This window comes from Anguilla rostrata, chromosome 2 (assembly GCF_018555375.3).
Source record: "Anguilla rostrata isolate EN2019 chromosome 2, ASM1855537v3, whole genome shotgun sequence".
In the NCBI taxonomy this organism is placed as follows: Eukaryota; Metazoa; Chordata; class Actinopteri; order Anguilliformes; family Anguillidae; genus Anguilla; species Anguilla rostrata.
Genome location: NC_057934.1, coordinates 14,863,216 through 14,886,057, shown reverse-complemented (window position 1 = coordinate 14,886,057; position 22,842 = coordinate 14,863,216). Strand labels below are relative to the sequence as shown.

The 22,842-nt window shown below is 47.8% G+C and overlaps 1 protein-coding gene across 4 annotated transcripts in view; it reads right to left on the bottom strand.

Annotated features, from left to right (window-relative positions):
* The window catches only part of dock1 (dedicator of cytokinesis 1), a 236,223-nt gene that overhangs the window by 177,324 nt on the left and 36,057 nt on the right, over positions 1–22,842 (bottom strand). For all 4 annotated transcript variants that reach the window (XM_064320731.1, XM_064320732.1, XM_064320733.1 and 1 more), the window contains exons 13-22: positions 22,659–22,784; positions 21,922–22,046; positions 18,733–18,831; positions 17,970–18,042; positions 14,927–15,030; positions 14,017–14,200; positions 8,098–8,195; positions 4,597–4,686; positions 2,598–2,698; positions 673–801 (exon numbers count right to left, since the gene is read on the bottom strand). In XM_064320731.1, the coding sequence (XP_064176801.1) occupies positions 673–801; positions 2,598–2,698; positions 4,597–4,686; positions 8,098–8,195; positions 14,017–14,200; positions 14,927–15,030; positions 17,970–18,042; positions 18,733–18,831; positions 21,922–22,046; positions 22,659–22,784 (1,129 nt within the window). The remainder of the gene's footprint in view (positions 1–672; positions 802–2,597; positions 2,699–4,596; positions 4,687–8,097; positions 8,196–14,016; positions 14,201–14,926; positions 15,031–17,969; positions 18,043–18,732; positions 18,832–21,921; positions 22,047–22,658; positions 22,785–22,842) is intronic.

The window sequence follows — 22,842 nt, the reverse complement described above, 5'->3', positions numbered from 1 at the left end:
TGAAGTACTAATAATCCCATTTTGACTTGACTTAAAAATAAAATTGAATTATTAATTAAACCAAATCATTTGACATCCCTTTTTAAAAAAATTCCTTTTTGAGGAAAGTTAAATGACTCTGCAAAAGCCGTTTCAAGCTCCAACCTCCAAGCTAACCTGAACACAAATCAATTAAAAACTAATTACCGACTGCAAAGCCACACCTGGAACGTTTAATTGCACATGAACTATACAAAACCTTTGAACGACCTGCCTCTCTGGGTTGCCATTATTCTCTGTTAAGTCATAAAGTTGCATATTCGTTTGTGATTGAAATGACCACTCAGGTAATGAGTGATTACAGAAATAGCCCAAAGTTAATTAGCCCTGACTCCCCGGATAGACTGTAAAGAAAAGGCACGACACATCGTGTCAAAAGAGCACTGCACCACACAACCCACACATCCATTTTAGTGACACATATGAAATGCATAAAAATGGACGTCAAACGATAATCACCTTGTTACAAGACAAGAAAAAGAAAATGGATGAAAGGCAGTAACATCTAATGTCGCTGCTCAAGTCCCAAGTTCACTGAGCAAATCAAGCGCATCCCCCACCCCCCAGAATGTGGACGTGGTGGTAAACATCAGACTGACGGAGGTGATTAATGTACAAAGCCACAGCACTCACTGGTTGAACAGCACCCTGGACCGGACTATGAACTTAAAGATGTACTCCAGAGACTTCATGGCTTTCAAGAGCGAATCAGTCAGCTTCTCTGAATTGTCCACATAGTTCTTCAGCACTTTAGTCAGCTTCCTGGAGAGAGAGAGAGAGAGAGAGAGAGAGAAAAAAAAAAAACTCAATTTCCATAATGCAGCATAAGTGGAGCTGTCCTCCAGCCTACAACTGACATAGTGGCTGCTTAGGACCCCCACGACCACTAGGGGGCAACACCAAAAATGATTAAAATTAGTAATAGAATGTCGTGCCAGAGATCTTCTGGATTTTGGATTATGATCCATTCAAAGTCCTCACCACGTAAGCGGGTCAATTACAAGGCTTAATGAACACAGGTCAGTACGTGATAGTTAGTCCTTGTGTGCTATCATTCATTCTCTGAATATTCAGACTCAGACATAATAATCAACAAACCACAAAGGGAATAAAACATTACAAAACACTCAAGGAGCCCAGAGGTGCTGGACCCTTTCTGCTGCTGTATAACATAGTAAGAATCAGACGAAATAACAGGAAAGGGTATTCTTTTTGCTGCCAGTACAAAGCAGAATTTGAATTTGAGTCCAACTTCTCTTCCAGGAGAAGCCAAGTTCCAGGAAAACATGGCTGGGACAGGACTAGTGGATAGGCCTTTCGTCTCACCTGTAAATTCAACCTTACTTGTTCATTAAAACTCTTGGACTTGGCCTTGGAGATTCTAAGGTGAAACCAAGATTGCACGGTGTTTAAACTACACATGTTCTCCATAGTGCTCTGTCTTTGCATGACTGGACACAACTTAGCCGGAACCCACAATTTCAGCTTTCCAATCAGAAACTGAATGCTATTAGTCAGCCTAGGAGAAAGATCAAAGAATGTGGTTTCCCTGGTGAGAAACCCCCCATGATCTCTCCTTGCTTTGTGCTAATGTGTATCGCCCACCTCTTCACTCTTCCCTTCAGCAGTAGCTACTTCGGCTCTGCAGTCCAAAGTTAATGAGTAGATGGGTTCTGATTGCTTTCTGGCCAAGGTCACACGGGCACAGTTTGTGATGCATGCTGTGTGCAAGCCTATTTTCACCAGCTTCACTAGGGCCACAAGGGCCCACTTTCCTTTCAAGCAAAGGGGGGGGGGGTACCTTCTCAGGTACCTCCTTCCAAACCTTTCATTCTCAAGTCAGATTTAAAAGCCACACTTCCAATGACTCCATCTGCTAGGTTTAAATTTGCATATTGCACAGCTAGAATAGAACTTTCTCCAATAATGCTTTCAGATTAATTAAATAAATGTGCAATTGTGCAAAATAAGAAAAACAAAGGTAGGCAAACGCACAAAGCAATATTGCCCAAGACCCCTCAAAGGATACAGTTGAAGATTATTAAGACTGCAGATTTAGCAACAGTAGGTAAACTATCACGGACATGATGAGACGAGTTGTTGCCTACATTGTTTTCCCTCCAATAAGCGTAAAGGATATTATACACACAGCACATATTAAGGTCTATTTTGAGGTTTTTTGTCCTATTTACCACTCAGGCAATAACTGCAATATTTACCAGCTACACAATGCTCTTTATAACAAGATACTAGATTAATAGTAGGAGTTCTTAAAGATGAGACTGAAAACAAAACTGGTTTCTACTACACAATGTCAAGTTAGGACATTTCGCACTCTCTCTCTCTCTCTCTCTCTCATATACTGTAAATATGGATGCACGCACACACGCACGCACACACACACGCACACACAGACACACGCACACACACACACACGCACGCACACGCACACCCAGACACACACACACAAGCACACAAATTAGATTTTCACTGCGAGACATGCAAATGAGACTACCGTTCCCCTCAACGTTTTCTCCGGATCCAACAATAGCACTTACAAGTAAGCCAAGGTGGCGCTGAAATGCTTCCGAATGTAGGTTTCAAGGACGGGATTGAAGTGCTGAAACTTCCTGTCGGCGATGAGTCCAATTATGAACACCTGTCAAAGGAGAGGAGGCGTGTTTACCGAATCCCAAACTGTCGCTGCGAAGAACAGAGAACCCTGAAAATGATTAATGTTTTAATGGCGAGACTAGGAGATATGACATCCACAACATAATTGCAATGCAGGCAGAGACAGTGAGAAGGCTGATATAGGGGCTATGTTTATAGGAAATGCAAAGGACCAGCAGAAATAAAACCGCAAATGTGAGTGAATAGCAACCTGGACCACACAGATAATGGCACTACCGCGCTGCTAGAGAAAATTATATTTGCTTGTGACGCGGACAGAATTTAGAATTCTACAAGATCCTTGTATACAGACACCCTGTACAGCTTAAAGTTTCTTCAGTACGTCAATTTTATGTGTAAAATTATTAACATAGGATCTCTGTGGCACTGGCTTATCCACGTGTTTTTCTTCTGAGGACTTGCATTAACCCATTTGGAAAATTACACACGCAAATGTATTGAAGTTTTAATACAACTAATTAATACAACTATGGTTACACTGGCAAAATGTTTCAGCAAAGACCCTCCAGTTGAACTGCTTGTCATAAGTTGCAAGGAGAAATGAGTTCTTCACACTTGTCTGAAATGTAATCATAATTAGTCAAAAGGAGACCAAAAATCTAGAAAGGCATACACACTGCTAAAAAATGAGGAGAAGACAGAGGAAACCTAATTCCAGCTTGTTTTTTTATTGCAGTCAAGTATTCTTAGCATAAACAGGAAGGTGAATAGGAGGAAGAAGTTTGCAAGGGCAGCAAACACTCTCAGCCTCAGCTTTTCCTGACAATAATCATGACACAGTATTTATCCAGAAACAACTTTTTTTCAGTTTACAGGAAAGGACAGTCAAGCATAATTCACTCCCAAACATCCATACACACACACAAATGTATTCACACGCTATTGCTAACACTCAAAAGCATAGCGTGCTCTCTCTCTCACACATAAAAGATGTCCGTGCTCCATGGATACAGCACAGTGGGGGGAAGGAACAGAGCAGGAAATGGCCAAAATGGGAGACCAGCAGCACGCACACTCTGCAAACATTATTTTCTCTGTCTCTCTCCCTCTCCCCCCTCCCTCTCTCTCTCCCTCTCCCTCTCTTTCTCCCTGGATGCTGGCTGTTTGCCTCAGGATTGCACATGCTTACTCGAGGCTGGTAGACAATTTAGCCTGTTTTGTGCTCAGTGAACCCCAGTGATGGGACCTTGGTTCTCACATTGGTGATTGGGTCTGTTGGGGAACAGGGGTTATTTGGGTTTGTTTTTGGTTTGTTTTTCTTAGAAATTTTGTAAATTCTGTTCCTGAAGAATGTCTCAATAAAGGGGGGTTAAAAAACAATCTCTCTCTCTCGCACACGCACACAAACACAAACACACACCTTTTGCTTTTGCCACATTTTGGGAATTCCCCTGTGTAACTCCATACATCTGCATATTGTAAAATAATATATATACTGGCTTCATATACATCACTGAGCATCTAGTTGCAAAACCCCATTTCACTTTGTTTTAGTTGTTTTCAAACCTCTTACACAAGTTAGGAGGGGGAACAGATTATCAGGTGCTTTGCTATGACCAGCCAACTAGATCCAGGTAATATGTTTGTGCAACAGCCTGCCACAAGTCATTCAATCATTTCAACTCTCCTCATTACCAGTGACAATTATATTTGTTCACATGCATTTAATGCGTCTAAACACAACCGCAAATTATGTATGCAGCGATGTAACATGGCAAATATGTGTGTGTATGCATATTTTTAAATACAACAACCACTCACCTCCCAAAAAAACAATTTCTTATTGAGGGGTGTACACTTCAAATGTGTACACACAAGGGGATCAAAGGGATTAATGAAGCCTGTACAAAAAAAACCTCTTACCAGTGCATCAAACACAAGGGTGTCGAACGTGTCACTATCTGAGTTCTCCATCATGATGTTAAAGAGCGCATCCAGGGTATCTTGCAGAAACTAGAAAGACAGGAAATCAGCGTGTTAAAAATGCAAGGGAGAGAGTGAAACAGGGCAGGACACACGTTTCACACTGCCCACATTCTAGGGAACCCAATCCCTCATTCTCAATGTAAACTGCTTGTGACAGCATGTTGCTTATGCAACATTGCCGGCTATTTCCTGTTTTCTGTCATCTGCCAATACCTGAATAAGAAATTATACCTATTTTTCACTGCGGAATGCTGGTTGACTCGATTCTAATATACTCTAGTCGTTAAAAAAGGAATCATAACAATCAACCTCTCTGAGTGCATTTCTAAACCGAATGCTGCAGGCAAGGTAACAAACAAGATTTAGCTTGAATCTTTGCTGAAACAAGCTGATTCTTTGGCAAATTTCTGAACTGCGGCCAACAGTAGACGCATACTGTTGATATGAGAAAATCTTTTGCAAAAATTAATATATGCATATACTGCAGGAGAAGGCAGCATTCTGCATGGGCATAGCTCAGTTTGGCCAGGACCCAACAGCCATGACCAGCAGTTCGCTTACATCTACCATTCATGTCTGATGAGCGTGCCAAATGTGAGATGAACGAGTTTGTGCTGTAGGAGGTTACTGATATATGTGAAAATGACTGGGACAGGAATAAAAACAGGACCAAGACTGGAAAGATGATTCTTTAGACTGGACGAGCTTTCATTTCTCACGGCCTGCATAACTATTAATACTGCACAACATATATAATCAATTCTCATGTGTGCAGACTGCATGTGAAAGAACTGTGAAATGTCAGGCCATTCAAAGATGTTAGATGTGGGCACATCTAACAACTGGCTGCAATTCTGGTGCTGTCCTCTTGCCACACATCCCATAACATTGTGTTGTATTATCCAGAACGTTATCATTTTAGATTACAGATTGCTATACTACTTGTTTTGGGGGAGAGGGTTAGCTAAACAGCAGCACCTTGAAGCTAGCATCATTTGAAAAGTGAACCATACATATAAGGTTTACATATGAATTTACACATTTTATATTTGCGATCAGTACAACACTAGTCATTGGCTAGGAGTAGGTTGCGCTGGTACACCCCAAGTACAGGTATTTTACTCTGTATAAGTGTCTTATGACAAGATAAGGAACAACAACGAAGCTGGATAATTCTCTATCCAGAATTAGTGGGCAATAGTAACCAATGCCTCAATGTCGACTGGTATAAAAAAAGTTACATTATTTCTTAAAAGCAGAATGTACTCCCTAAATCAGAAAAGCTCAACTCAGAGAAAAAAATATTTAAACATGAATTTTTCATGCCAAGTGGGTTAAAATAGCCTCAACTCTGACAACAACAGCACCTCACCAGAGGACCCGTTTCCCTGGCGTTCGACCGGGAGGAAGGGCCGCGTGTTTACAGATGCCGACTTCATGACCGGGCCGTGCCGAGCGGTAACCGAGCGCTAACCGAGCGGCGGGTCTGAGCGGTGATCATGCTCGCTGCCACTCGCGATTAGCCTTCTGAGTTCTGAGCAGGCGGTCGCCGCCGGCAGAGTTACCGTCACCGCCGGCGCACCGGAGGACGGGAGCCGCTGAGAGCAGACGCCTCGCGGCTCGAGCCGCTAGCCGGAGACGCTAGCGAAGCTCTGAGCTGTCCGTCACGAACGCGCTGGGACACCGGCTCTCCTGCTACCTCGACAGAAAAGGAAAATCGCGCAACGCTCCAGCGGGCCGGCCGGGGGGCTGACTGGCGGGCGAGACCCCGAAGAACGGCGACCGTGGACCGGGGGAACCGGCGCAAGAACAACAGCGTCGAAAGAAACTGCCCGCACCCTGTGAATACCGCACAATAAAACTAGAATCATTTAAAACAAACCCTAATTCGCTGCCCGAATCGTGAGGCTCACAGATGGTTGCGGCCTTCAACGAACGCATAGAGCGTTCGTGTCAGTCGGCTCTGTGATCACCAGGATTGGTCGGCTGGCTACACCCGTGTTCTAAGGGCTTTTAGGTCACATGAGTGACGGAGCACGCTCCCGACAGCCTGCCCTTGAGGTGAACAACTTCACACTTAGCTAGTCTGATCAGAAGGAAAGGGACACGAAAAGTGAAAAAGGCCCTTTAGGTTTGAACACAGACATGATAAAACTCGTGTTGTCACGCTGAAGACGGGCCCTCCTGCTTCTGAGAAAAGCACTTTTCTGGTACAGTTAAGAGTTGAGCAGATTCTGGAGGTCAGAGCGCAGTGTATGCAAGGCGCGTTGCGCAGACGCGCGTGACGGGAGAGGTTCAGGCGAGGTATCCCGAACGAACTTTCATCGCGGGAAGACGAGATCCATCACATTCAAACGAGGTTTCCGGAACACGGGAATAAATCAGTCTTCAATCAGAGTATCGCCGGAGGGGACTGGCATTAGAATAATGAAGAAAGGTAGAAATTGTCGTTTTGTCATTTAGCATAACAGTCGCGCAAGCCTTACAAATGACACGGCCCGAAGGCTGACAAGTGTTCCATAATCGCGTAAGGGATGAAATAAGGAGTTTATGCAGATCAATGCTTTCCGTGTGTTGCCGCTCAAATGCAATGAAATGAGAGTCGGCGGCGAAAGAGGGAGTGAGGGAGAGAGGGAGAGGGAGAGAGCGTGTTCCTAAATCACGGCTCCGGAACAGCAAAAGCCAAAATAACCGTTTAAAACACAAGCGAGATTAAACTCTTTGGCAATTTAAAAAGATCAGAGGAATAAAAAAAAAAAAAAGGCGCATTACCTCCCGCATAATTAAATGCTCTTTTCGGAAAGGGAAAACGGACTAAAACAAACGGCACGGCGATGCATTTCAATACAGGTAATTTAGCAGCGCTAACGCGAGGACATTAAGGGGAGGCTAAACAGCCGTAGCATTAGCGCTGACCCGTGGCGAGCGCTGAATACACAGACGGGTCAGGCGGTGTCTTTTTTTGCAATCAGGCGCGGGGGCGCTCCGAATGAGAAATGAGAGATACAATGACACTCAGGGCTATCGCTATTAAGAGGTACAAATTGGAACACAGCTTTTTCCCCAGCAGCAATAAGGGAGGTGACAAAGACTCACGTCTGATTTAAGGCTATTTCTAAAAGCCACAGCTCCAGTGGACGCCCGTGCGTGTCACCCGCCTCGCTACATTCCGGACTTCTCTACTCTCTTCTCCACGCCAGTAAAAGATCAAAAGATTGTATTTCATATACCGTCTTAATGCAATTCTTTCACACATTCACCCCGTAGACTGCTGAATTCACATTCCCATTGCAGGAAAATTTATGGTAACTACAGTTCCGTTTCTCATTTTTGATAACAGAAATAAATGCATACATATATGTGAGGTAGTTCAGTTAGCACCAGGGAACAGAGACAGTGAAGCCGGGGGAGGTTTTGTTTTTTGGTTAGCGGACTCACCTTCACCACCTCTCCGCCTTCAACCTTCATCAGCTGCCTGAGGTTCTGCTGCAGCAGGCTGGTGTTGGAGCGCCACTTCAGCAGTCCGAGCAGGTCCACTGCGCGACCGCGACCGTAACCGCGCAGGACAGCAACCGGACAGGACCGGAACCGGGCACGAAGGGGGAGAAAGAGATTAGAGTTACCTCAGTTTGCAGTTTATCTGCCATGGTTCCACAGCCAGACTGGGACGGGTTGAGACTAAGCAGCAGTAACAGACAGGAACGAGTGAGGCCTACAGCCCAGAACGGACCAGACAACCCCACGGCCGTTCTGAACCCCGCAACACAGGGGAAAGCCAAAAGGAAATGGATGTAAGTGAAACGATGCACTTTATCTGCAATGGGCCCGCTACCAGAACGCACAGACCCTGACTGGACAGGATAAGACTGGACAGAGCTGGACCAAACAGGATGGCTGGCTACACAGTTAATATATCGCCACTTCTCCTCTTGTGCCCTTGTGCACTTACACCTATGCATATGTGTGTGTGTGCATGTGCGTGTGCGGCCATGCGTGTGTATGTATGTATGTGTTTGTTTGGGGGGGCAGACAGATGATCTCTGACTTAACAGAGATTTATAGGAAAGTGACAGTGTACCACAGATGTCAAAATCAGTTTTACTGCAGGTCGGGGGTTGGTTACCGGTCCAGCTTCTGCACACTCATCAGGTGATTTATAACTTCTCACATTTGCACCGCGGCCCATGATATACAATCTTAAATTACTTTAAGTTAGCATGGCTGCCCTTCACAAAAAAGAGGGAAAAAAATGATTCCCATAATTTATGAAGCCACTTCAGATTACAGACTCGAGTGCATCAATCACGTTTATATTGGGAAAGAACAGAAGTTCCCTGGATGTGTTCTAATGGCGCTCCCTGGGGAGGGGGGGGGGAGAGGGGGGCCTGATTTATTCAAACCACGAGGCCGTTTCGGAGCGTTCTCCCCACCGTCGCCTCAAAGACAAAATGGATTGCGGCCTCCGTCCTACAACATTTTAATCTGGTAGAAAGCAAACACATTTCGAGTGGGACGCTCTGTTTGGTTTTCCTCAGTAAACAACGTCCAGTAAATCACAACAGGACAGGGGAGGGGCTGCGGAAAGTGGTGCTTCACCCCCCCTCCCCCACCCCACCCCGGGCCCAAGCACACACACACACAGACACACCCTTGCACACACACACAAATACACACATACACGCACACACGCACTTCAGTCCTCGTTTTCTCACAGAGATAATAAAGCGTCCAGTCACTATGATGGATGCCCATCTTCTGCAGCTCTGACACTCTATCAAAGTTCATCAGGCCTTGTCTAAACGGCCTGGCTTCTGCACACACAGCTACAGATTCTCAAACCTTTTGCTCAGCCTTGGCAAGACAAATGAAATCAAAGGCAGATAAATAATAAATTGACAGACAGCAGCCATGGGACGAGAAGGTGTCTCCACGGCGGGCGAAACAAAGGAGGAGCTCCACCCCACAGGGACATTCAAACAGAGACCAGCCTCCTGTTTCGGCGAGCACTAAAGGGAGAGGTTCCAGACGGATCCAAACCGCATGACTGGACAATCTGTTGCTGCTCCTCTCTCCCTCTTTCTTTATCTAGCACTCTCATTCGCTTACTCACTCACTCTTCCTCTACCGTGCACTCATTTACTTTCTTACTCTCTTCCTCTACCATGCACTCTGTCACTCGCTTACTCTCCCTCCACTGTACACTCTAATTCACTCGTTCACTCACTCTCTCCCTCTACTTCACTCACTCACTCCCTCCTTCTCCCTCCACCATGCACACTCATTCACTTGTTTACTCACTCGCTTCCTCTCCCTCAGCCATGTGCTCTCATTCACTCACTAACACTCTTCCTCTCCTTCAACCATGCACTCTCATTCATTCGCTCACTCACTCACTCCCTCATCTCACCATCTTACTCGGTGGCTTACCCTCTCTCCCTCTGCCCTCATATGCCCCTCCAGCCCTCCCCAAACCTCTCCATCCTTCACTCTGTCTTTCTCTCCCTCATTTTCCGGTGAATTTTCTCTTTTTCTCTCCTTCCCTCCCAACAGGAATAAAAGCCCTGCGTCATCGTTTCCCCTTCCTATCCAGATAATGTTTCCCAACGCTGGGGCAATGACGTAATAAGGGATCTCGGAGCAGTTATAAGACCAGAGACTACTGACCCTGACAGTCATCACACTCACTGCATGAGACCTAAAAAAAGAGCCTCGTGAAACCAAATTAACTTTCACATCAATGTTCGACCGACTTGGGCCACAATCCATTCTGCCAGTTTTCACTTCACTTCAGAGAGTTTCTAACATCAGAATGCTGGGTCCACCCCCCCCCCCCCCCCTCCCGCGCATAACATTAAGTTCAACGAAGCGTAAACCGCCACGTTCTTGGCTTTGGTTTTCCTGAAAGACCCAATCCCCCTGCGGCACTCAGTTAAATGAGAGTGACGCGAGCTGGATATCGGAGAAGACGAGTTTCCGCAGAAGACAATGAGCGGCGGGCATCGAGACGGGCTATCCTTCTTTAAAAGAATATAAATATTCAGCGCACTCCTTTGTCCCAGAGGAAACCGGGCCCAAAATGGACGGAGGGGGTGGAACAGCGGATCGGCTCGTTTCGATTCTACATTTCAATCACGGCGGCTGTAGGTGGGTCCGCTCCCCGTCAGTGAAATTGCGGTCTCGGGAGATGATTAAACAAAGCCGGCCGCATCCGCCTTCCATTTCAATATAGCGCAGAGTTAATATTTCACATTACAGATTCCTCCCTTCCTCAATCAGGTCACTTAATAAAAGAGACTGACAGGCTAAATACCAGAGCGATGTTAAGCCAGCATATTTATACAATGCTACAGAAATAGACCGAATGTTAATTTTTGCAGAATAACAAGGGCACGCACGCACACAGACACAAAGAAACAGAAACACGCACACAGAAACAGACAAATGCAGACAGACGCACACACACATGCACGGAGACACAGAAACACACACAGACACAGACCGACTCACACACAGATAGACAGATACACATACACACGCACTCAGGCACATACAGGGCACCTGGTGATTCTAATTGAGAAACTATGTGTAAACAACGTTCGAAAATGTCAGCTCAACGCGTCCATTAATTAAGACGGACTCGCCAAAGTGACGCTTTGAATGCGGAGGTCTGAAAGGAGATTCGATTAGACGCAGAAGGACATTCAGCCAAGCGAATACGGGACACAAACAAGGGGCGTGATTAAGAGCGAGGAGAAAACAGCATTACTTTAAGAGGCCGCCTCTGTAGTTTAATAAAAAGCCGGGGAGTAGCCCGCTGTCAGAGACAGATGTGCGCCGCCAGTCTTTATTAAAAGAAATCAAATCTTTCCGGCGGATTCGGCGGCGGACACGAGTCTCCCCTTCTGTTTAATCAAAAGTTGCGCGTAGCGAAAAGTCGGGCCCGAGAGTCTCTGACAGCCGACTGTCAGCTCGCAAATTACCACCGGAGTGCACAGTGTAAATATCAGCGCCCGCCACGGGGCCCGCGCCACGCGCCCCCCGAAAAAACACGAGTACCCGTCGCTCGCCCGCATCAATCTTACCCGGGGCCGGGAGGCGGAGGGAGGCCGCGGATCAATCTCCCGCCGTTCCGCGCGCAACGCAAGGATCGCTCTCCCTAACCAGTCACAGGCTGCCGTCCACTGCAAAGACTCTTGGTTCACCGATATTTTCATTTTAAAAAGTTGATCGTGTGCAGAGATTTGCAGCATTTAACAGACAGGCATTCGTCTTAAGCTATGAACGAGACCCCCAATGCAACCGGCTGACTGACGTGAAGATTAACACATCCGCAGGATTGCCCAACCCCATCCCAGGAGATCTACCGTCCTGCAGGTTCCCATTTAAACCCTAATTTGGCACACCTGATTCTACCAATTAGCATCTCAAAGGGATCTCTAGCTTTTGAATGAGGTGCTCAATGTTATGGCTGGAGTGAAAACCTACAGGATGCTAGATCTCCAGGAACAGGGTTGGGCAGCCCTGTTCTACAGAGTTGTGCAGGAAACACATTTACAGAAGCGATACACTTTGAATTAAAACAAACCTCACAGAACACATCTATTGGCATGCACATTAGTTTATGTCCCATAAATAGGGAGGTCCTACGGCAAAGCTAGCCTGGCAGTCCTATGTGACCTCATTACCTGAGTAATTTACCAATGCTCAGCATTGTAGCATACTAGCAACAATAGATAATGCATATTACAGAGATCATACTCAGATCATCAACAGCCTTGATACATGTGCAAACATTATTGGGGTTAGAATGGATAAATCAGACCTGAAGCTGGAGTATTCTGATTCACCGTGTTCTTAACCATTAATTAAGCAGACATCCTAAAAAACACTTAGGCTATATCTCACCATTACTGCACTCAGTGAGGTAAACACTGGCTACAATCTAATGCCGTTCCAAAGGTGAAAATAAAATCAACTGTCTGCAAGGTCTTGTGTATGCACAGCAATCTGTACTTCCTGTCGCTCCTAATAACTGCTTTATTTTTATTTTATTTTACAGCACTCAAGACCTAAAGAAAAGTCGGGTCGCCACAGTCATTATCAGTCTGAGCAGCTGAACAGGGGCCAGGGAGGGAGCAGGTTCCTATTGGCTAATATCAATCTGTACACTTCACACTTCCGAATAAACAAACTTAATGCTGATCATTTCAAATCAGCCAGATGCCTTGTGGGAGAACAGCACGGTGACTAAGAGCAGTGTGTGAATATAAGTCTTCACCCTGTAAAGCAAGGGTTGACTCAGTCACTGCAGCAGTTCTCTCTGAATAACGAGAGAGAGGGGGGTAGAGCACACTGCATACTGCGTGTGACCGGACTGCAATGCACTCTCTCCGCACAGGGATATTGATTCCCTCCCCCTTCCTTCGCACAGACAATTTGCGCTCCTCTACTCAACCATTAAAAATCATCTTTTGTGCATGACCACAAATCAAGAAATTAAATATTTCTTCTGGGTGCAGTTTCTTTCTTTCTTCTTTTTTTCCCTCTTTCTTCGAGCGGGGGATAGCCTCGGGTCAGCGATACAATTAACTTCTTAATTTAGCTGACGTCGAGGTTCAGCGAGAGCGCTTTTCCTCGGCGACGTTCCCCCTTCGGATGTTCGTCCTCCGCGCTGTCACTTCCCTGTTCCTCCCGCAGCCCTCGCAGGGGCCGCGGCGTCGGCAGAACTCAGATAATCAAACACGGGACGAGAGAGAGAGAGAGAGACAGAGAGAGAGACAGATAGATCCTGTCATACGCATTCGTTTTCAACGAGACGAATCTTCTGGTTCCGCGATCGCGGTTCACACGAGCGCTGAAAGCAGAGTAAAGGGAGAGGAGGAGGTTCGAGCGACAGGACGCCCGAGTCGAGGCGAAAACAAACGCCGGGGCAGGCCGCGTAACTCGCGCGGTCGCGCTTCGCGCTATCGTCGGATCGGGGTCAAAGGTCGGGCCACGCTTTTGTGGAGGCGGGGCTAGGTCCCCCCGGGACGCAGCTTTCAGACACGAGCGCCCCGTGAGCTCTGTGACCCCGGGAACAAGCGAGGTCAGCGCGGCTACGGGATCCCCGCGCTCTAAGAGCGTCTGAACAACAGGGGGCGGCGGAGAGGTCAAAAGCCTGAAAAGCCTGAAAGCCTTCGGGCGGCAAAATGGGATTTCCTCGGCTTAACAAACGCGGCGTTCGCAAAGGGGGGAGAAGAAGGCCGGCGTGCGGAGCTGACAATCATAAATTAATCCCCACCCCCTCCCCCTCCCCCGCCCCCGCCCCCGCAGCGAGGCAGGGCCGAGGGGAGCCGCGGCGAGCTTGCCAAGGCGTACCGTTCTGGGTGAGCTTGGTGGAGCACACCAGGGTGGAGATCTGGAAGGAGTCCTTGGTGATGGTGCAGCTGGCCAGGTTCTGCATGCTCTTGCCCGTGACGGAGTAGCCCTTTTCCTCCAGCTCCAGCTTGGTGGCCGGGAGGTTCAGGTAGTGGGAGGAGTCTTCCAGCTTCTTAGCTTCTGCCTGCAAATGTTCAAAAGAATAAATAAACGAAAGAGATTAAAGAGATGAAGACAGCAGCAGAACTGACAGAGTCCACCTGATCGATATTAAGAAAAGCCCACGCAGTACGTTTTAGGAACTGTTCAGAGACATACTTAAAAATTTATAGTACATATTCACTAAATATCCATATTCCACTACGGTGGAAAATACTGACGTCCCCTATCTCATCGATTAAAACAACTCGATAAAATGATTAAAGAATGACAAGTTTCAAGTGTGTAGGATGGGGTAATGAGCAGGTGTGCGCAGTTTTAAACAAGCAAGTCGGATACAATGGACTGACTGAGTGAGTGCAGGACAGGAGCTGGGAGCTGGGAGGAGGGAGGTGGGAGCAGGGAGCTGGGAGGTGGGAGCAGGGAGCAGGGAGCAGGGAGCAGGGAGCTGGGAGCTGGGAGCTGGGAGCTGGGGGCAGGGAGCTGGGAGGTGGGAGCAGGGAGCAGGGAGCAGGGAGCAGGGAGCTGGGAGGTGGGAGCAGGGAGCAGCTGGGAGCTGGGAGCTGGGAGCTGGGAGCTGGGAGCTGGGAGCTGGGAGCTGGGAGCAGGGAGCTGGGAGCTGGGAGCTGGGAGCTGGGAGCTGGGAGGAGGGAACAGGGAAGCTGAGGTGTGGGGCTGATTCTTATTTCTCTCATGTCCACAGTGCTGCAGTGCAGGAGCGGCTGAGCGGAGCCGGAGCTGTGGATATTACCTTGTAAACGATCAGATCGTGCTCCCCGTCCCTCAGCGTCGTTCCGTCGTACCTCATCAGCTTCACGAACGACAGGGCGAATATCTTCTCCGATTTGTCTTTGGCTGCGGAAGGAACGGGGGGCGGGGTCGGTGGGGGGGAAGGGGATGACAAAGAGACGGACGCAGTCAGAATCCGCTGCGCAGCCCTTCGCCGACCGTTAGCATCGCCGCTCGGCGCGCCGCCGGCTAGGTCCGGCGACCCCGGGAGCCGGGAGAGGCGGCGGCGTCCGGCAATTAAGCCGGACTTCCGTACCGCGCCTGTCCCGCTAGCACGAGGGTCTGCGGCGCAACCAAATTCAATGAGAGCAAACGGCCTGAAAGAACGGGGCTGGGAGTTCCACGGCAACAGCGAAGGCCAAGGTTATCCGACAGGAAGCGCGGTATCGACAGCGCGTGGGCGCGTATTGCATCGCTCTCGCTGGTGTCACTCGTTTAGTTTCTTTTATTTAAGTGGCTGTCATTGGTCTGAACTGCGTGCCTTGCTCAGCGGACATCCATCCCTGCTATCGAGCCCCGTAATGAAGCACGAGCGATGGGACACTCCGCGTCCTTACGAGACCCATTTCCTCTCGGCTCCTGTACTGGAAGGTCTGTATATACCAGCTCAAACCAGTGAATCGCAAAATAAAACCTCAATGTTGTGTCAGATGACACACTCACCAAAGAGGCCCTCTGTACCAATGCACTAAATCTAAATCAGTACAATTAGTCAGAATCTAAACCAGATAAACATTCATTTTCACTTTATATTTATGTAATTATTTATATTAACAATTAGCTTGACAGTTTTGTTTTGGAATTGCAGTTCATCAGCACTGCCTGTAGCATGGTAGGAAAAGGCAAGCGTGACAGGTAAATATGGCCACACACAGCAAGTCTGCGCACACACATACACGCGCGCGCACACACACACACACGTGTCCGCCCCTCATCTACAGGACAGCGCTCACGGGGAGCGGCACAAAGCAGGCGGTGAGTAACGGCCCCCGTCTCGCAGACCGCAGACCCGGGTTGCAGGCGCATACATCACACCTGCGCATCAACGGGCTCAAATTTATGCGTGGCGAGATGTGATTCATCTGGGTACGCCGCGCGTTTAACTTGCATAAATCCCCGCGCCGGTCAGCGGACCAAAGAGTCGTGAATAATGGCTCTGCCCGCGAGAGACGAGCACCGGCGCGGTTCGCGCACGTCTTTCATTATCATTACGGAAACCGCCGCCGAATAGAGCCACCGGCTAGAGCCGACTGCAGCTGGCGATGACTGACGGGTTCGTCAAAGTCACACCGCGCACTCCGGAAGAGGCTTGTCATTTACCATTCGCTTTGCATTTACTGTACATCGCCTAACCCCGCCCCCATGCCCTGCCCTCAGGAATACCGGCCTTAAATGGAAAATAAATCAAAGCTCAGGTCAAAGGTCAAAGGTCAAAACTCCAGTCTCGATTCTCCCCTCGGTCATGAGCCCTTAACGCTGCCCGTGACTGTTAAAAACGCGTAGGGACGAGCCAGACGCAACGCGCGGGGGCCCGCCATCGGACTGGCGCCGCGTCACGTGGGGCCGCGTGTAAATTACGGCGGGAGGCCGACGCGGTGGAGACTGTTTCCGGGCCCTTATCTGCCGCGCCCCGCTTATTGCCAAAGAAGTAATGGGTTTAATTGCTCCGCTCGAAACGGGATGTAAACACAATGCGCGGGAATTAGGAAGCCCCTGTTATCGCACGTCTTTATTGCCCTAAAGAGAGCTTATATGTGACTAAACTGAGGAGATGGGGAAGAATAAAACAAGCGCTCGAGTTAAATTAATGAAATCCCTGGTATACGTTCTCTTTCCGAACAAACTACCGCATAAAACATCTCCTCTCTGCAGCGGTGTGATCTTGGCCTGCAGGTGGCTACGGGAACCTCGTATGGCAGGGCGGGTCAAACTGAATCCCAAGGGGGCCGCAGTGTCGGCGGGTTTTTTGCGTTTTCCTTTCGATCGGCTGCCAATCAAGGCCTTGACAACGGTTTTAAGCCTTTCCGACAGGCGTGTTAACCATTTGCCTTCCGATTAACACCGTGCCCAAAACCTGTCAACAAGTAGGCTTCCCCTCCAAGGTGCGTCTGATTGCAGCTCTGAGAGAGGGGGCCCGTTACTGCAGTAGGAGAGCAGTGGAAGGACGGAAAGTATTAATGAGTATTGTACATTATTGGACCTGTGTTTTCCAATGACCTTTGGAAAACGTATACCCATTGTATGTCGCTTTGGATAAAGGTGTCTGCCAAATAAATGCAATGTAATGTAATGGAAAGCACAATAGATAGTCACCCCGATTTGGAGGGCTTCAGACCGCATAAGGTTTAGGGCAGTCATACCCAATGAGAGGAATGCCTAAGGTGAGTTAACCTGGCTCCGCGTCCCTTCAGGAAAAATCACTTATCCCGAGCTGCTAAAAATCAAGATGGCCGCCATTCCCAAAAACCCGGCCAGGAGACGAACAGCTGCGCTCCCGAAGGCCCGACTGGCCCGGCTCCACCCACGGCGGCGGGGCGTCTCTCCCAAACCGCCGCGCCGCGTTACCGCCGTCGCCCGCCCGCCCGGCCGGCTCCTCCGAGCTAATTGATTGTTTTTGCATACGGCGTCCCCGGCCGCCCGCTGCGGTCCTCCTGGCTAGGCCGCGGCGCCATGCGGCGGCCAGATGGAGAGCGGGCGATGCCAGCGCGGGGTTCGCCAGGCCTCGGCGGATCGTTCCGTCCCAGCCGGGATCCGACAGGCCGGGGGGACCGCCCCGCTCTCCCGTCGCTATATAACGGGGCCGTCCCATTGGACGCCGGGCTCTTATTTTTTAAACGCAACCGCTCCGACACTTTTCCATTTGCCAAAAACAAGATGGATCAGCATGGCTGAGGTGTCATGCACCGTTCCAATTATAACTGAAATAATGACTCTGATGTGTTCGAAGGCAACGCGCTTGCCCACGGTAATTGTCGATCGGAAATGGCGGCTGGCATTTTACTCACAGTCCTGAGACGACCTGTGGCGGAACGTGAGACGCAGGTGGCTGCGGTTGACGTCTTCGATGGGGATGGCGACCTGGACGGCGGGGGAGGAGAGACAACGTGTTATCGGGACTGAGAACGGAAAGCGTGTCTCCTGTCTCTAATCAGGCTCTCTCTCACCCACACTCACTCCCTGTCTCTCAAGCTCTCCCTCCATCTCAGCATCACAATAGCCTTTTATTGTCTGAAAATGAATGCCTCGTTTAAAAGAATAATCATTAACGGGAGGATAATTTAGGATAAGGCAGCTTAATAAAATAAGGATAATAACACCCTGTCTGACCTTCGTGATGAACTCACCTCAGCGCTGTAAAGCGAGAGCAAATTGGATAATTCTACTTCCCATTTTATGATTAAAATGTGTGACACGTTTCCTTTGTTAGCTGATTGGATAAATGGCTAACAGTGTTCAACCATCTGAATTCGACATGGTCCAGATGTTAACCAGTCACCAGTCACGCTCTGTACATAGAATTATGCAATTAACCATTTCTGTATGGAACACAATTTGATATTCAATCAAACAAAATAAATTAATTAATTCATAAATCACAGCCTGCCTATACATGGCTGACAGCTGATTCTTAGCAGTAATTTTAATAAATGCTTGCTTTCAAAGATCCCATAACTCCAGCTGATTAACAACTATAACTGATTCTGTGCTTTTTTTTTTCCAAAGGCAACAGTGCTATGGGACAATGCAGAGGAATGACACGAGACTCACCTTGACCGTCTCAAACCAGCGCGGCTGTTTCACCTGATAGTAGATCACAGACTTATACTCCAAGATCCCTTCATCCCCGGCGCCAGGAAATATCACATTCTGGAGAAAAGGGAAGGCGGAGATAAGAGCGGGAGGGTTAATGCTCCTGGAATAGCCCAACAAATAAAACTATCCGCACAGATTTTGAAAAAGATTACGTGGAGATGTCTGTCATACTGGGTTATGGGCACTTTGCAAGCACCCCGATTCAACAGCCTGCAGCACTGTGCAAACACAAGCAGGACCCAAACACATTGAGTATGATGATTTTCGTGCAGTTCTGAAACGTCCCAGAAGGACTGGGGCCAGTCGCAATGACGTTCCCAGCCTCCTCAGCCAGAGAGGCCTAACCTAACAGCTCCCTTTTTCAACTGCCTCTCCGAATTAAGAAATGAAAAATAAAAATTTTGACAAAGGGGACCTCCTGCCTCACCCCCTGTCCAACAGCGGCGGGCCGGCCGGTTAAAAAGGCTCCCCGCCGGTCGCCGGCCCAAAATAAGCAATTAGTTTCTCCGCGCGAGGGTCAAGCCCTCTGTGTAAAGCGGCGCAGCCTCCCCAGAGAAAGACACGCACCCCCCCCCCCCCTCCTCCCCCCTTCCCCCCTCCTCCCCCCGCCAGCCCCTGTGTTTAAATAACGCTGACACACTTCCGCGCTAACGGCTTCTGACAAGCTGCAGTTAGGAAGAACGTCGGGCCAGCTGATCTCGCGCCTCACGCCTCGCTAGGCAAGGCTGGAGCGGGGAGCCATCTTGCGCGCAGGGTTCGTAGCGGGGCGTGGCCAGGTGCCGGGAGGGGCCCTCACCGGACCGCGGAGGGCGAGAGCCCGGCCCGCGTGAGAGCGTGACGATGAGTCATGCTGACAGGAGAGACTTCTTTTACCTCAGAACGGTCTCGCTCGCAGATGGCAAGCCCCCCACCAGGGTATTTAAATTTGTTGAAACCAGGGCGATAGCCGCTTCAGGATTTCTGAAGTATTTTTAATTGGCTGGCTGTGAGAACACCTAAGCACCTCCATCTATGATGCCTTTCCAAAAGTTCATCCAAAAACAAATATGGAATTCCTCATAGGATTCCTGATTCTACTCACAGGTTTAAGGTGTTGATTTCATCCCCATAGCCTTCCTCAGGATAAAAGCCAGCCAAACTCTTAAATCACTCTCAAAACTTATTTTTTATAGACTAGCTTTTAACCAATGACGCCCTGTGTTCAGTTGATACCAGTATTTTATGTCTGCTTTGATTTATTATTTTTTATTATTCTTGGTTTTATTTTATTTTTTATTATATTCCATTGCCGTGCTCTTTATTGTTGTTTGCTGTAAAAGGCCATGTAACACGGTTCTCGAAAAGCGCAATATAAATAAACTTCATTATTAACCGCGGAAGATCAAGTGAAGCATTAAAGGCGAAAGGAGTATCTCTGCTGCCCACGCGCCAGTCAATCCAAAGATATTGATGAGAAAATTGCGGCAGGAAACTTCTCTGTTGTTTTCAGCTAACCGGATATCTTTTACAGCCGGGCATTATATCTGCAGAGATATAAAAATCCATGATTCCCGAGGCAAGCCTCGGGCCAGCCCATAGTCAATAACGAACAAACAGCAGAAATAAAGACCTCTCTCCCTTCAGCACTGACATCGACGGCCTAATTACAAGTCCACTTGTTTAAAAATGTCTGTTTGCCTGAATTAAATTTAGCATGAAAGGATAATCAAAGGTACAGCCACTACGAAGGGCGGCAGACTCAAATTATTACAATAGAAGAAAAATTCTCCTTCCTGCTCTTGTGGGTCAAGGACTTCACACTAGATTGCCTATAGAAGTGCAGAACACACTTGTTTCATTATTCATACCAGCTTCATTACAGATCTTTAACACAAGAAAATAACATTATTTAGGAAAAGTAAATGTCCCCAAGCCTCTTCAGTTGTGCTCTAGTATCCATAAAGCTTCGAGATTCATGATTCATTCATCCAAGATTCATGACCTCTATGTGGGCACTCTAAGAGAAAAAAAACTTTAATAGAGAAGTCATTCTTAAAAAACAGTCTTCGTCACCGACCGCAGTAACGGAAACTCCTGGTCACAGTCGGCGCTGGCGCGGCTACGACTGGATTCCAGATCTTTCCGGCAGGCAAACTTGGCGTGCAGAGCACGGACTCGTCATCCTCAGACGCGCTGCATCTTCATTCCCGCATAATCGCGAGGATCCCCCAGCTTCCACGGGCGCTCGCATACGGTGGCGAATGACTTTCTCTTCCCCGGGCCCGTGACTAAATGCATAATTGCGGCGGCTGAGTGTGATGGCTCTGTCAGAGACGTTTGGCTCCCAGCTTTACGCAACCACCCGGGCAGAATAAGCTGAAAATCCCAGCCCAAGAGAAGGGGTGGCCTTCTGATAGATTATCTGCATTGTTCCTTCGCTTAGGGAAGGTTTCTAATACCGGCCAAATTACAGAACTCATATTACAGATATTATACATTGTGGCTGGATACATACTGATGAAATTCGGGTACAGCAGACTCCCCAAGGAGGAAACACCATTGACAACCTGGGATCAATATCCTTCAGGTCGTAAGTTCTACCACCATAGATACGAAGTGACACCACAGCCCGATGCTCATGTCAGCAGTAATGGAGAAAAATATACACGGGGAATAAGCACAACAAGGGCAGATTGGTTGACACCACGTCTCAGAAACTCTGCAAAGAAGCTGATTGGTTGGAAAAAAATACAATCACTATGCAAGATTGCAACTCTAATCATGCAGATATTGTGGGCAATTACACTCCGCCAAATTGGTGGGAGTTGTTGACCTAGGGTCTGATAATCAGCGAGCGAATCGATCACAATCAGACAGCGACACGACGCTTCCTTCCTTTGATATCCATTTCGCAATTTCGATCCCTGGATTCGCCCCACTTTCAGCCGTCGATGACTGCGGTAATTGTCATGCATACGCATTCACGGTGTGAAATCTGCCCCCCGCCACTGAATCCAGCTCTACAGGAGGGACCCTGGGCTATTGACAGTCCATGGAAAATCAGACAAAAGCAGACACGCAGGTTTTCTTTTTAAAAACTAAGAAAGAAATTGCATGAAAACCCAAAAGCCAAGATGAAAGAGAGAAAAAAAACAACAACCGTACCTCCAGTTTCTTTCCATCCTCGTCGTAGACGGACATGGTCACTTCCACGTTTTTCGGGGTGGTCTTGCTTCCTTTGTCAAACTCCCCCTGAACCAGAGTCACGTAGATGTCGTTCCGGACATCACCTACAGGCAGAGTGCAGAAACAGCCGGAGTTACGACCTGCTCACTTACGCACTACAACGGCCATTCGCCTGTGATGTAACCAGAATCAAAATAACCAGAAATGTGAAGTAGAAATTCAGAACCTTCCATTTATGAACATCCAAACTAGGTCAACTAAACTATCGTGCACAGTAGAAAATAAAATAGAAAATTCACTTCTTGATAGAAGAGATAAATGCACTTCCATTTACTTGATATACGAGTTCTCCATGGCTCCCAAAAACCCGCAAATAGTTCAAGAAAAAAATATACTGTAGCTCCTTCCCCCAAGAGTATTAAAAAACTTCCCATCATTCTTTATAAATAATGACTCATTGTATGAAGCCATGATTCATTCATATTTCTAAGAAAACTACAGAAATAAATTATGCATTTTATTCAGAGGTCTTAGGGCCTCCTTTTTGAATACTGCAAAACATTCTGGTGTCTCCGTTTTTTTTTTGTTTATCAGCAAGCAAGACCAGGAAGACTTACATTTTACTGTACGGTAAAATATTTGAATCATATTCGATCCCACCTTTACTTGTATGGAAATTCTTCCATTAAATGGACGCTCGGTCGTTAAAGGTTCACCTGGCATGATGATTTCGGGAAAGCCCATTTTCCGGGCCACAGCCGTGGACCGGTCCACAAGGTGAGGGAAGTCTTTCCTGATTTGATGGATGTCTCCGGGTAGACGTTTTAAGGTTACCCACAATCCTGAGGGTTTTGAACAAGATGTCAGGTACGGACTAAGAGAATGTTTACGGAATTTACC